We start from the raw sequence: 17021 nt of genomic DNA, 5'->3' as shown, positions 1-17021 counted from the left end.
TTGGTAATTGTTAGTTATCTTAATGTGTTAGACGGGCACCTAAAGTGTAAAATTGTGTTTCTAATCAAGTTTATCATTATATTTCATGTCCACAACTGATGTTATGCTACTATGGTTGAGTATTAAAATTGAATTAAAAAAAATTATATTTTACAAAGGTATGTCATATTACTCATGTATTGCCTATACATATATATTATGTATATAATCTTAAATCCATTTACTTTATTCAATTACTACATTTATTTATAATTTCATATTTCAGAATAATTTTCTGGATATGTAAATTTTTTTTTTTTGTATGCTATTATTCAAAAATGTAAAAAAATACGATAGAGAAAAACAATCAACATTTTAAAAATTTTGTTTTTCAAAGACATCAAACTACTTAAAAATCTTATTTACAAAAAAGTTGAAACTCTTCAGTAGATCAAGAGTAGACACTTAAATGGATCACCTTGTATTTATATTTAATTGTTATGGGTATATAGTAGATATAATAAAGAATAATTCATCATGTTACATGGTTCTGAGCGCTGGCGGTCGTCTAGTTGTTGCGGACACGGTCATCGTGTTATATCAAACATTCAGAAGTAAAAAAAATTTATTTGGGATGCTTAAGTATAGAGATGCATAGTCTTCACATTACACCGCAAATATATAATAATTTGCCAGAGGAGGAGTTGCAAAACGTTGTCACTCGCCTGGAATGGATAAAGCCTAGAGGCCAACTGCACAAAGCATGTCCAAAAACACTTTCCAATCATTTAGTATCGATTTGCAGGAACTCGTTTTCTGAGGTGTAATAATATGTATTATATCTTTATTTAGAGTGTGCTATAGAAACAAACCATACGAGTAAAGATAATAAAATAGCGACGTCCGTAACACGGTGATGGTGTTTTACAGAGCAGACCTTATTTTCCAAGAAAACCATTTTTTAATATTTTTTAATTTTTCGTATACGCGAGTAATTTTTATTAACGATTATAATATTCATACAATTATACGTCGGACATCTCTTAAAAACCGGTTACTGATAAATGTTAACAATAATATACTATGTACAAACAGCGATATAAGTATAATAAGTGTAATATATTACAAATATAATCTGTGATGAATTATATTTTTTTAATCGTTTAATTTTTCTAATATATATTATATACATTTCATTCATAAATAGTCGCCTATAGACTATACAGTTGTACTAATAATAACAATAATACTTAATAACTTTATAATATACTTTGGTGTGGTCGGTTAATGCTATAATAACCGCTCTAAGATGTTTTGCTTAACGTAAAACCTCCTTTAAATCAAAATCAAATTTAAATATTTTCTCTATGATTCGAATTTAAAATTGATGATTGAAACACAACATTTACATAACATTTTTAAGTTTTTACTTTTTTTTTAAATTACAGCATACATTTTAATTGCCATTCAATGGCATTTCATTTTTCAAAGATATTGTTTTACAAAAATTAGAATATTTTCAATTTTTAAAAATAGATTTAAATGGACAAAAATATTTTGAACATTTTGTGTAGTATAAATATTTGATGGTAAATATCAGGTGTTTCGGTTATCCTTTCTTTCATTAAGTAAAATAACTAACGACATAGTCGGAAACTCATATTGTTAAATAAATATTCCCGTTTTCTCGCTATTGCCTGTTTTCTTTTTATTTATTATCAAAAAAAGAATTTCCACTTTTGGACTTTGGCATCCCAAAATACTAACTATATTCAATTTTCTATAGCTGATACCACCCTCAAGGTTGAAGATTGGAACATTTTTTACTGTTTCGAATGGTAACGAAAGTCACGCAAAAAAAAAACCGCACATAATAGACATGTCATTGTGAATACCTACTGTAAAACATTTTGATTTAAAATTATTAGGCTCCAAATTTCTGAATGATTATCTACATATATATTATCTATAGATATGCAATAAGTAACGACACATGTAGACAGATAGAGTTCAACAGCAAATACATATTTAAAAAATATTAATCAACATATAAAAGATATTATTTAAACATGATAAACATTTTTTGAGAAATTATTTTTTGAATTATACGTTATTGCGCGTATAACTCCAAAAACATATAATATTATTATATATAATATGTATATTAATAAATAAATAATTTATTAGGTAATGTCATTAAATCAGACATTATTATTATTATTAGTAGTAATAGTAGTACATTGTGTGTCTATGGAGCAAAGATTAAATAACAACTTTATATCAAAATTGTTTAATGTTTACTAAAATATTTGCTCCAATAACTAATCGAATTTTTTAACGGTTTAGTCGTTTAGTGTTTCTCATACCGTTAATTATACTTGTTTTAATACAAATCTCTTTTTGGTTCGTTTTTTGACGAACATCAAATTTCATATGCAAATAAAAAATTAGTAAACAGTTAGATAACTGTTTGTTTCATTAACTCTGTGAAAATTTGCTCATTGTAATCATTATTTTAAAATATGATAATGTAATAATGCGTACGCAAATTTTAATTATTATTTTATTTGTTGTCACTTGAAATCAACAAACTATGATCATAAAAAACTGTGTTTTATAATATAAACACGTTTAAAATATATAATTTTTTAATATACTTTTCCAAACTTTTAATCATACAAATTAACATAAAAGATTTATACTTTCAGTTATGAGTTTTAAATCAGAATTATTTTTTCGAGTTATGTTATCATTATTTCATTATTACACAAGAGTAAGATTAACTACGTTAATTATTTATAAATAACCTTGTAAAACAATTCGTTTCGTTTTTATCAATTATGTATAAATTAAAAAAACCTTTCTAAAAAAATGAATTAAAAAAATAAAGTTGATTTTTATATTTATTATTATTTAACCAATATTTAAAACTGCAGTTACTAATTACTTACCTATGTGTATATATAACACCTATTTTATTCAAGTTCATGTAGAATATCATTGATTAATGACTATACTGTACAAAGTATATGCAAATTTAAAATACAAATTCCAAAAAAATATTCCAAGTCTTAAATTTTATAAAAATAAGTTATTAATCTCAGTTCAATGTTACTGACCCACACCTAATCATTTCATTTTCCTTGCCATTGTCTCCGCAAACGGCATACTAAATTTATATTTAATTGAAATAATATCTATATTTTTTGTATCTTAATATTCTACAAAGATTATTCTATTTATTTATAAAATATACTTTATTTTATCTTTTTTATATATACAAGTACCACTTACGCATTTTGAAAAATTTAAACGAACTACTAGATCTAATAATAACCTTTTTTGCTTATTAAAAACTTAGGAACTAATGATATGAAAACATTAGAATTTTGTGCATGAAAGTAATATTTAATATGTATAAATTATTAAATTTATCATTTTTTTTCCATTTGGACCAGAAACATTTTTTAAAATATCTTCGATTTTTCTAAACATATTCATACTTTTAAGTAGTTCACTACACGATTCTTCCAAGTTTGTAAGATCAATGGATAACTCAGATGAGTGTAATTTCGTGAATGCCAAACAAATTTGACTGCATTATTTTATACAAGCAGTTTCAACTTTTCTACACTGCAGACAGATAGTATTGTCTTTTAAACTTTTGATCACATTTTTTAATTCTTAAACTTTTTAGTTTCTTGTCTGTATTTATTTATTGTCGATGATGCTTTTAGAAAAACTTTATTTCCTAAAATGAACAAAACAAGTTATACATGTATGTAGATTTTAAATATTAAATTTATTACCATTGTTAATTAATCTAAATCATAAATTTAGCTGAGTTAAATATTTTGTTTATTTAAATATACAAAATCGGGAAAACGTGAAAATTGCAAAAAATGCAGAATACAAAAATTATATATACTAAAATACTTGAATTATATTTACTTGTGATAAACATTATAATGTTGTATACCTACACATCTTGGAACACATTTTTTTTTTTTTGTAGTTTTTAAGCAAAAATATACAATTAATGATTTCATTCATTTGTTGTGAATAAAACAGAAATTGATTTTTTATTAGTTTAATAATACAAATATAAAATTAGTTATGGATAATGTATAATAATAAATAGAAAAATTAGAAAAGCAAAACGTTTAAAATTAGTCAAAATTCCAAACCACTCAAAAGTTTGGCTTATTTTGTTTCCTATTATTTGAATTATAATCACGCTGTATAAAATAAAAATTCAACGAGACAAAAAAATTAAAAGAATAAAGTTTAACTTTTGTTTTATACTTTTAAACCGAAAATTTATAAAATAAATCCAACTCTGCAGTACAAGTGCATATAAGAGAGTTGTACAATTTCACCGTCATCACCTCTCACCGGCAATTAATTGACACACGTGAGTTTCGCAATAGAAATCCGAAAGTCGTCTGACCGTATAGTCATTATTTGGCACTGAACGATCGACGCCAATATTACTTAAAAAATAAAAACAGACATCCAATCTATTTGGCCAACAGTTATTTTGTTATTATACTATACATTATATTATTATGTATACAATAAAATAATACGTAAACATAATATTATTAAAAATCGTATTAAGTAAGTAAGTACACGTAATTATACAAAGACTCTTTGGACTCATCAAATTTGAAAACTTGTTATAATTTAAGGCGTAGGTACCTACCACAGATTTAATCGAAATGCTTGAAAGCCTCCTCACTGATCGTTGTAAGATTCGCTGGTAATACAAAATATCATTGCACAGAAAAAAAGTTTTAACTAACCCGATAGTTTACTGCATTTCAATATGACCTTATAATCGATTAAGTAATATGTTGAAGTTTTGGTTAGGAAGGGAAAGTCGCATTTTTCGTCACAGGGTATTTAAGTATTTAAACATACGGATCTTAGTATACTTAAGAATTTTAATAAATAAATTATTAAATGAAAAAATAGAGGTTAGCATCAGTGTATTATTATAATAAATTATTATTAACATCAAACATATATAAACTAGCTTAATATAAAATGTTGATACCTACTGTCGTTGTCTTTATGCTGCAAAATATAAAAAACACACACAACTATACATATATATGCGTGTGTTTTGTGTTATATAAAAACAATAATATTAATCATGGTCATCTCTCTCGTCGGCACATATTGTAGGTAGCTATAGTATAAGATTAGAATTATATTTTTAAAAATGTTTAATAGGTAAATATACATATCTCACTGCGATACACTTACTTTAAACTGCCATTTCATAGAACATATAAAAGGCCCTAGAATTTTCGTCATTTCGAAAAATCCAATTTGTCCCAAACGATATGTCGCAGTCTCAAATTATAAGCACCGCGCAAGTCCTTAATCAGTGCGCGTATTATTATTATTATTATTAAACAATTTTCAATTTTCCATTCGTGTACACGTCTCTTGTTATTGGATTCCGTCTTCCACTCCCAAGGACTCTCGCCGCCGCCGTCGTCGTAGTCACTGTCGCCGTTACACCAACATTGTCGGCGACGGTTAGCACGTGATTGGCGTGATGAACGATGTCGCACAGCGCCGGGGCGCGCGAACGTCGGATAATATAATGATTTTACTTCGTTTTATTATTATTTTAAAACCATTTGAATTAGTATTCGCAGCGAAGACGCGCGATGGTGCACGACCGAAAAACTACGTCGACAGAAACCTTCGAATTTACGTTCGCGACGGGATCGGTAAACACACAGACATATATAGATATAGTAGATAATAAAATGCACGTAATCGATACCTGATGTATGTGTTTGTGTACGACGTAAAATTAAATACATATTATTATTATTGTTGTTGTTGTCGTTATTTTTGTCGTGACAGTAAAATATATGTAACGACGGAATTCATATGGCTCAGTAAGTCACAAAAAAATATCGCGAAAATCATTTTTTTTTTTTTTTAAATCATGAATATACCTATTGTATAATATTTTTATTAACGTTCCGAGCATTTAAAAATATGGTATTTGAATACATTTTAAAATTCCAAAAATCAGAGTTTGAATAAATGTATCAAAGTTAAAATTTTGGAATGAGCGTGCTTGTTATATCGCACTAAGCATACATTCTTGTTCCAGAAATTAATCGGTTTATTGATGAATATAAATTTTTTTTTATAATATTTAGTAAACTTAGATTATGGGTAGATAATATAATATAGTCGTTATATTTTTATAAAACAGATTTTATACTTATCAATTAAGACTATAATTTTCTAGAGAATTATAATAACAAGCGTTATAGCGTTGTGGAGCTTATAAGTGTTTAGTAATGCATATAGTGTAGATGACCTTATTTCGATACAGCAATTGATAATATGCTTTAAGTTGTAAATACAGCGCAGTGCGATTTTATTACAAATATCAAATTACAGTAATTCAATGGTAGGCAGTATATATCATAAATTTATAAATACAATAATATAATAACACAGTTATTATTTTTTTTCTATTGATTCGTTTATTTTCATATTTTGCATATATTTGATTAATTATTAAATTTTTACATACTTACATTTAATTAGATGATGCAAAATACGTATATATATATATATATATATATAATATAGTTTTTTAAAGAGGAAAGTATAATTTGCAAAGTATATGTATTTGCAATGTAAAAGAAATAAAGCCTATTATGTAATTGTATTGCTTTTTACTGTCGTAGACAATTGAAGTATTTAGTTTTTTCTATATTTATCATGTTATAATTCACATTTAATCAAATATAATCCTTAATCAATTATTATAACATAAAAGCTATAAAATATCGTACACACCAAGGTAACAATTAGCAATAATTGAGATTGAGACACATATTTCTTCAACAAATTTGCTGGAACGAATATGTCTATTACTCAAGCAAAAGTTGCTAGTTGTCCTTATTAATGTTTCCAATTTCACGGGGAAAACTGCAGGAAAATTCTATCGACAAATCTCAAAATGTTATAAAAAATTTGTATAATTTGAAAATGCTTGGCCAATCACCTCGTATTAACGTAAAACATAAACATACTTTAAAAAAAACCATCTGGAAATTACAAAAATGATAATCTATACAAATACGCACACATTAATCAGTAAGCACACATAATATTATATGCATATAGCCGTGTTTACTAAATATAAAGTACAATATCAACCGATAACATACACGAGGTACACGAAAATGGTTTTTTATTATATTTACGTTGTTCAAAAAACTACGAATAATTAAAATTATTATCGAACATGTTATCATTAACATTGATTCGAACGAAATATATATAGGTAAGAACCATGGTTATGATGTAGCTATACCTACTACCTAATAATGTATAACAATACGCGTAGCGCGCTAGACCCTGTTCAAGGTGACCTCAAGGATGAACGCTGTCGAATTTTTACACTCTATTGTACATTTATCGGCCAATATTGATGACATATTTTTGTACAGAGAACAACAATTCGATATTCACAGCGCCCGAGCTGTCAATTGCCGTATTGTATAATATTTCATTGAATTAACCATGTACGGTTCCTAAACGATTGAATTGGAAAAAAATGCTAAGAAGCTGATGGGTAATATTAAATAATATATTTATATCAGTATTATTATTATACATACGACACGCGGCCAAATAATAATTTAATTTTTAATTAAACATCCATCGGGCTGACTCGACGTCGATTTTGCCGTCACATAACATAATATTGTCTATATCACGATTCACGGACCGTGTATCTTATTGTACCGTTCCATTTTCAGGGCAGCGTACACACTATACACCTATAGGTATACGTTTGTTGCATATTTTATTTCCAAGTATTGCGCATATTATCGTTACAGGCGATGTACAGCGATACCCGTGTGTACGTAATAGATTAATGTTCAAAACCTTTTTATTATTCCGTTTTCATTTTAACGAATCTGTCTGTTACAAAACATAAGTCGCTGAAGTGGTCAAACGATAATCGCGTGCAGCTCATATTTTAGACATTATTATTTATTATTATAATCTTTTATAGGAGAACCGTCACGTAGGCATCCTAGTCAGTAGAAAAGTGTAATAAATGAAAATTACTACACAGTAGTTCACGAGTAATGTAATTTGTGGCGTCGCTATGGAGTGGAATGGGTATAAGGGGGCTGTAGTTCCTTTAGAAATTTCAGGAAAAATTAAAAATCCTTTATCAGAATTCCATGTACGAAAGATGACTAAGGTGTACACGTAACTATAGTATAGGACTCACTATAGGTATTAAAATTTTAATTTCTATAAAGGTTGCTGCAAAAGTATCAAACATTTTGGTTTTTAAATTTTTTTTCTGTTTTCCTTTGCCAACACCAAAAATATATACATAGTTATTATATCACTATATCAGTTATAATTAATGTGGGACTCATTGGATATGATGACAACAGGTACTACGCACACAGTAGTAAAACTAATTTCTGTGATCCTATACACGATCCATATCTATCATTAACTATAAACTATACCATAAATATGACCTAAAGTACAATATCGCCCGATGACGTATTATTATAGTTTAATTGGTGCTCCTTTAATTGCAGTATAGTTCTAAGATTTTTTTTTTCTTTAAACAAATCATAATACAGGTAGGTATGCCATATATATATATATATTAGACTCATAAATGAAATAAGGAATAAGGCCAAGTATTTAATATTTAGTTAAAATTTTATGTCACTATGGTGGTAACATGTCAGTGTGTGTTTGAGGTGTAATTAAAGGAATAGGTCTCCCAGAGTTTTATTTTATTAAAGTTTTTCAATATTTATACACACACGTATATATATGTATATATATTGCGAATTATGAAGTTAACAGTATGCTACCAAAAAAAATGTTAATCCTCCCAAAGAAAATTCATAATTACGACACTGGTGGGTGTGACAAGTCAACAAACATAATTGTGTATAGTCTAATCCGGAAATTTTATCGCTCGCATAAATTGTATATTTTTTATCGGTGTACTCCCAGCCACGTAATCACGTGTCAATTACCCATATATTATAGCAAAATATAGAAGATATTTAAGATACATGGTGGTATCTAGATTATGTAAATGATTGGATATCATAATATTGTAGTTACATTTTTCAAGTCGCTGTGATATTGTTTGATGGATTTTGATGTATACCTAACAAATTAGTTAGTTCGTCTAGTTAATTTAGTTTTTTCAGTTTTTACGTACAAAAAGATTTCAAAATATGCTTTTAAAAAAATACTATAATCGGTAAAATATTAAAATATAATAAAGTTGAAAACATTTAATCTTATTAGATATTGTTATGGGAAAAAATACCAATTAGTATTAAAAAAAACCTAGTTATAAATAGTTATTTTTCATGGTTTAGAGACGACACCGAATGAAAGAATGACATATTTATATAACAAAGATTCTATATTATTTTATATTACTTACTGGTGTTTAATTTGATATCTATTATAATATTATTATCACATACAAAACACTTGGTATTGTAAAATTAAGTTACAATAGTTTAGTATTTAAAAAAAAAACCGGAGATCTCTGTTGTTTGGTAGATATCCAATGTGCCTTATGTACCTCTCGTCGTCGAGTAAGTCACTTTAATAAACGTATTCAATTTAAATGTATAATAATAAATCACTTAATCACTGCTGAGATAAGTATACGAGGGACGATTTTGAGTCCAACGATTATTATATCATTCTCTGTATTTCAAAATCAGAAGGAGTAACGCAAGACGGTGTAAATAGATTCGTGGTATAAATAAAATTAGTGTACCTACTTATATATTTTTTTAAAATAGTTGGGCATAAAAAATAATAATCAAGTTATTGTGAAAACTTTCGGTCTTTATATGATTAACATAATTTGAATAACATTAAAATTATTTAAATTTAAAAGAGGAAAAATTGTTATTTTTTGCTTAAATTTCCAATTTTCTTGAAATTTGAACTTCAAATTCTCATAATGTGTTTATAGGTATAACGTATTTTCGATATTTTCAAATTGATTAAAATAACATGCGAAGAACTTTCGAGTTTTAAGTATTCAAATAGAAAGTTTTATGTTAACTAAAAAAAAAAAAAAATAACTTCATAATAATACAAAACGAATAATTTTCGTAACTGCCTGCAAATTGATAGTAAAAATAATAAGTACAAGGTTTAATAACGTATTAATTATTAATATACTGTTTAGGTGTAAATCAATTAAAATTATGTTTTCACGCACAACTCGTTTAAGATAAGCTCATTAAAATTAAAATAAGTACTAATTAATAAAATTAATTAAAAATATATAATCATATGTTTTTTTTTTAATTATGTCTATATCACACAGCTAAACGCACTATCTTAAATGTTTATTTCCATTGTAAGGTGGCAAAGGTCGAACCGACGTTTTTCTTAAACAAACAAAATATAATCTCATGGATAAGAATTCGTACTTTTTAAAGATTCATTAAATTTATTTGTTTTAAGCGTATATTGTTGAACGTTGATTATAAGTCAAGATACATAATATTAATAATAATTAATAATATTACATAATATTAGGTACTGTTTTTAGTATATTACTTTGATTAAATATCAATATTAATTGGGCCAAAATTAAAATAACTGGAAAACATTTTAGTACATTTATTTAAACCTTATTACAATTCAATGTGTAACGATATATCTAAGCGATATAAGCAAGAATACTTAAATACGAATGACTTTTGAATAAAATTACTAATTAGTAAAAAAGGAAAAATATATTTTCATTATTTCTAAAGTTTTTTAGAAAATATCAAATATGTGTATGATATGCATATGGAAGTCAAGAAATATGCACCTTTTACTTTAAAATCGACGAAATATGCAAAATATGCATTTTTAAACTCGACATTGTACAGCTTGGATTTCTAACTTGGCCCGCTATAAATCGAGAGCATACAGAACAATATGCAACTCTTATAACTTCCGAACCGTACTAATAATTAACATTTATTTTTAATAATTGGATACGTCGTATACTTTTTCTATCCGCTGTTTAAACTTAAATGTTAATATTAAACACTTAACTTATTAGATTAAATATGTGTGTCTATTATTTTAAATTATATAGAGCGTTTATGTAATGTAAGAATGTACAGCATAAACAATAAAACACATAACGAAAAACGGTAAGAGACTAAGAGAAATGGCAAAAATAAAAATATATAAAGTCCGCTTGCTTAACAAATTATATTTAAGTTTAAAACTGTTTATGGGAAAATGTTATACATATAAATACATCAATTGATCGAAGTATATTGCAGTTATAATAATACGTCTCCATAGTTAATACCGAATAATATTTATCGTGCGCTACCACTGCAGCAAATAATATAATCAAAATACCAATGTCATCAAATAGCTTACGTAATAAAACGCAATGTAAACATGAATTGAATACCTTTAATGACAATAGCTAAGCAAAATAACAACATTTCGGAGAGTTTTCTTTTAATTTGTTTGATATAAATTGTGTGACCCACTCAAAATTATTTTCATTCTTGTTATCAGTAAAAACTAATAATCCAAGTACCTACGTGGTCACTGGCCACATATAAAATAGCTATAATTCGTTCTACTGTATAAGTTACAAATTGTAACTCACCATTGAGTAGATCACTTTTCGTTATTAATGGCATTATTTATTCATTGAATTTGAAAAACGAAATATGATTCTCAGTGGATACGGTGTATATCAGCTTCTATTTTAAAAGATATTTTATAATTTATCAATATTTTTATATAAATACGGCATATAATAAAATAATTTTTGACAAAAATTAAAATCAAAAAAAAAGGTCAATAACCTTTATGTCAATACAGATGTACCTACCACGGTACAGTCATATGAATATGTTAGTAATAGTATAAAGAGCTTAAATTTGGTCTAACAATTTTTAACTTTTCATTTTGTATAGAAAATAATAATTGTAGTAACAGTGGAATGTTTCAAGTTTCTACAATTAACGATTTTTGAATAATTACAAAATTATATAAATCGATTGTGAAAAACTCATTATTTTAAGTTTAAATATCCAATTTCGTCAAAATTAAAAAAAAAATATGTGGATTTACGCTAAACTTGTTTAAAGTTATTTCCCAGTGAGAATAGCTTATTATGTGTGGAATCTTGTATCATTAAAATTGTAAAGATTTTGAAAAAAAAAATGTTATAAATATAAATCAAAAAACCGGTAAATTTAGTCGATATTTTTAAACGACTATACAAGCGAGAACCATATCATATCTGAAACATAAGACTGAAAAATTTCTATTTCACCACGCCACTGAGTAACACATTTATCTATTAACGTGTTATATAATATTCACATTATATATATATTATTATAGTAGGTGCTGTTGTGCTGCACGTTTACGCATAATGTAATTCATTATATTGACGACGTAGCACGTTTATCAGTTACGTCGAAGTCGAGACAGTATAAATGAAGGTAGGTTAGTAGTGTAAGTTATTATCTACTCATTCGCGTCAACAGTGTGTTTTACCTCTGTGCACTTAATATTTACAATTATTACATATTCGTATATTATGTATAGAACGTGAACCATATTAATATTATATTACTTTAATTGGGTTTACTACACCATACTATTATTACATTGCTATACTCGGTTTGTAATTCGGTTAGGTATACCATATAGCTAGTTTGCATTAATCAATTTACTTAGTAGGTTAAATAAATGATAAGTATAATAATCTTTCTTTAAATAATTAATTAATAAATAATGAATCGGATTATTATTTTGTCGGTTTTCATCGTAGTATATTTACCATTGCACGTATGTGTTAAACGATAAATAAGATTTGTTTTCCTGTAAAATAAAATCACTTAAACACAAACAAAATGCATTTCATTATTTTTTTATGGTAGCTTTAATACGGATTTTACATAATTTACAAAACATAAGAAATAACCATATTTTAAACATAAGTTTAATTATTTAATAGCTTCAGTCGTAATCGTCTACGTTTGATATATTGTTATAATTTTACGTAATAGGTAGCTAATAAAATATTTAAAAAAATAAAATCGGTGTAAACATCCCCATAGGCCATAATCAATAACAATGACAAATATTCAATTATATGTGACATTTTAAAAGTAGATACATAGGTATTTATACAAATAAAAAATGAATAGTTAGAATACTGATATATACAATGGTATAGTGATTCATTTAAAATTTGAATCATAATTTGTCAAGGAAGTTGGAACCGAAAAAGAAACTATATAATATTATGTCGGGAGAAGCGGGCAAGAAGTTTGAAAGGGATTTAGCAGAGTAAGTTTATAGTTGTCCGCGTAATAATTTAACCAAAAATCTCAAAATATATTTTGGTCCTCTGTCTTACTTACTTCTGCGGAATACGAATTTGGTAAGTTTATTGAACGTTTGTGCAACAGAAACAACAAATGCAGATTAAAATTTATAGTCAGACATGAGAGGTTAAGACCCTCTAAAAGTCTGTCGAGTTCTTCCAAATCAAGTATAAGTACCTACTAACGAAATATAATTTTTCTATATGGTTTTAAAATTGAACGCGATAAATTTTATTAGGTAAAACAGAAAAAAAAATACTCCAAACTTTAAGATTCAACTACCTTACTTCAGAGATGTTAAAGATAGAATTAAACAATTATTAAAATCAAAATCATGAATTTTAAAATAATTTTCACCGAGTTGCTGCTATAATATTATGTTAAGAAATACATAATATAATTTGTATATTTATATACATTTTAAATAGTTATATGTATGACTGATTTATAAAAAACATAAACTTAAATATACATTATTGATACATTTGATTTTTGGAAATCATCGATTTTGTGGGTTTTTGATTTTGATTTTAAAAATCGAATTATTTGACATTTTTCCCAGGCCTGAGTCTGCCTATACACGTGCACCCGTGTTACTATATACGCCTACGCGACGTTGTACATAACATCGTATAATATTATGCACGATAAGCAGGTATAGGTGGTATATAGGTACGCGTTACGCATCGCGTCGATCGGAACGAATAAAAAATTCGCAAACGCCAAACAGACGTTTTTCGTGTGGCGATTTATAAGTGCACACACACAACCATTCATAAATACCTATTTCGATCACGTCCTGGCCGGTACGTGGCGCAGGATATCGTACTACACAACACTCGCACATAATAATAATAATAATAATATAATGATCGAATTGTGTGCGTGTGCGTGTGTGTTTGCGGAGTAGTATTGGTACGACAATCGTGACGTATGAGAAAAAAAAATACTTAACGTCGAGGGGGCAAACCGATTTCGCGCGCCACGGTCGGCCGTCGCCCAAAGTGCCGACGACGGCTGCAAATTACAGAGCAGTACACGACGACTATTATATAGTGGCACAATGTCCTGCGCGCATCAGTCGATCACTCACGTCATTGCTGTTTTTGCGTCCGCGCATTCCTTATATTAATAATAATATAACTATAATTATACCATTGTCGCTATTTAAACACATTTCGGCCCCGCCGATGCGATTATTGTCGTATCGTCGTCTGTGCGCCATCGCTCATCGCCAATATTAATAATAATAATACACCGCACCGCGCCGCAATAGTATTATATATATTATATATAACGACACACGCTACTTCGGTTTGCGGAGACGAAGGTGTTTCGCGGTGCCCACCAACCCTTTTCCCGAGGTCATACACCCCGTCGTCGTCCACCCCGTCGGCATACGCGTGTGAGGCTTTTGAACCGTGTTCGCGTACGACATCGCGACCAACATGACCGCGTCGGTGGTGACGCGCGACGAAGCGCCGGCCGAAAACCAGCAGACGGTCGTGGCCCGTCCCTCGTCGGCGGTAGTCGTGAGGAGCGCGTACAAACAGTACGGTCAGACGGCCATACTCAAAGACTTGAACCTTACCATACCGACCGGGAAAATGTAAGTACCCGTACAGGTGTCTAGATGTCTATAGATAGGCGCGAGAGGATGACCCCCCCCACACACACACACACCGACACGAAACGCGTTGGAAGCGTACCTTTTGCATAAGAGGAGCGGTCGATAGGTAATGTAATGTATATATTTTATAATCACAGTTTGGCGTTAAACAGTCGAAGCTTTAGTAGAAAGGTATGATTTTTAAAGTTTCGTCTAAACTATAGTCCGTTTGTTTTTTGTTCTCGTTTTAAGAACGAATAGTATAAGACGTTGGTTGAAAGTTGCGCAATCACTATAAGTATGTTCCAGCAAATGGGTATACAGAAATAAGTATTTTTGCAACTAGGATATACGAGTAGTATACGAGTAATATACACGTTGGTCAATACATAGTAATGAAACAGTTCATAGCGAATACATAGTCGAGACGGGTTGACACCAATTTACGAGTATTTGATAATTTCTATTAAATGTTTTAATTTGTACATTTTTGTAAAGTCTAATTCAAAAACGTAAGAACATATAGTTTAAGAAATAATACCTATCGACATTCGTATTAGAATAAGTGATCAAGAATATAAGTATAGATTTATGTCAGACCTCCCAACCTCGAGTACAGATGAAATGAGCTTTTCGGGCTTGAAAATGTTTTATTCGTTTATATACTAAATAGGTATATTATGATATATCGATGTATTATAAATTATTAAAATCGTATCGATGACTTTCGATTTTCGGCAAGACAAATATTCTATATAAATTATGTCTAAGCTCAAGACATTTTTTGATTACGTGATTTACATTTACATATATAATATTCTTAAGACACTACCTTTTTAGTTAGCATATAATATATCCCTAGTAGTATAGTTAGGTTACTTAAAGTTTTACCGTTATCGTGACACGATGAGGATCGCATTATAGGCAATATGGGTCGAAGTCCCGCTTCTCCCCAATAATCCGAGACCTCCGAAAAGAGGTAAAAGCCCAAATACTAACAAATACAATTATTGTTCTATTATTTCAGTGATCCTACCCCGCGTGGTCTTGCACAATAATAGTCTTTTCGATAGGTTATGGCTATATAGCTAAGCTTGTACGCCCAGGCTAAAGTGTTCTAGCACCAATATACCACATCTGCCATCGTACGGACTTTGAAAGCAATCAATAGTACAATATTCGTTATAATAAAGTATTAGATAAAAATATGTATTGCCTAATATATTTATTATTTGCATTGTGTATAAAAATACATAATATAATATATTAATATTGAATATACTAATAATTATACTATATATAAAAATTGTAAATTTGTAATGCAACGCGATCAGAAAATATAAGCGTTGTGGATAGGTATAAAATTATGCTTGATGGAGGAGTGATCATTATTCTTTTTCTCCTTTCGTATTACTATTTTACTATATACAATATACACAGGTAATTATTTAGAAGTAAGTAAAAAATCTAAGTAGATGTCTTGAAATCCATTTCACCTTTCCTCCTACCAAGGGGATGCGAATGAAGTATATTAATATTATAGTTATCATCGTGTTACAATCGACAAACATAATATCTATTACATTGTACAAAATATTTTTAAAAAACCTATACAACAGTGTTTATTTTATATCGGGTCGTGTAAAACATACCTATTATATTATTTTATTTTGTATTCACCAAAATGCCTCTATCAAGTAACTTGATTCAAGTTGCAATTGGAATACAATTGATATTATTATTGTTACACGGTAGGAATAACATCTTCGATAAGAATTATTAAGGGAATTCAATACGGACCATTTTTAAGGAATTCATATAAACAATTTTCCAAGTAGGTGCTTGTAGATTACACAAATGTGTATGTAATGTGTCACTGACTATACACATTACCAATAGTGTGTGTAACTGTGTGTACAACTTAAAATAATATTAGAGCACTCTCACGCATGTTAGTAATACAATACACAATTAATTATTTTATTTTTCTT

At 28.2% G+C, this 17021-nt stretch overlaps 1 protein-coding gene across 2 annotated transcripts in view; it reads left to right on the top strand.

The window, feature by feature from the left end:
• LOC113556547 (ABC transporter G family member 23-like) overlaps positions 1-17021 on the top strand; it is a 47273-nt gene that overhangs the window by 15363 nt on the left and 14889 nt on the right. Inside the window, exon 1 of one of the 2 annotated variants that reach the window (XM_026961565.1) lies at positions 14870-15030. The exons of the other annotated variant lie outside the window; for it this stretch is intronic. Coding sequence (XP_026817366.1) covers positions 14870-15030 — 161 coding nt within the window. Of the gene's footprint in view, positions 1-14869; positions 15031-17021 lie in introns of those variants that run through there. 2 annotated transcript variants of the gene reach the window in all.

This window comes from Rhopalosiphum maidis, chromosome 3 (genome assembly GCF_003676215.2).
Source record: "Rhopalosiphum maidis isolate BTI-1 chromosome 3, ASM367621v3, whole genome shotgun sequence".
Lineage (NCBI taxonomy): Eukaryota > Metazoa > Arthropoda > Insecta > Hemiptera > Aphididae > Rhopalosiphum > Rhopalosiphum maidis.
The sequence above is the reverse complement of the archived record's forward strand: the minus strand, read 5'-3'. Positions and strand labels throughout refer to the sequence as shown.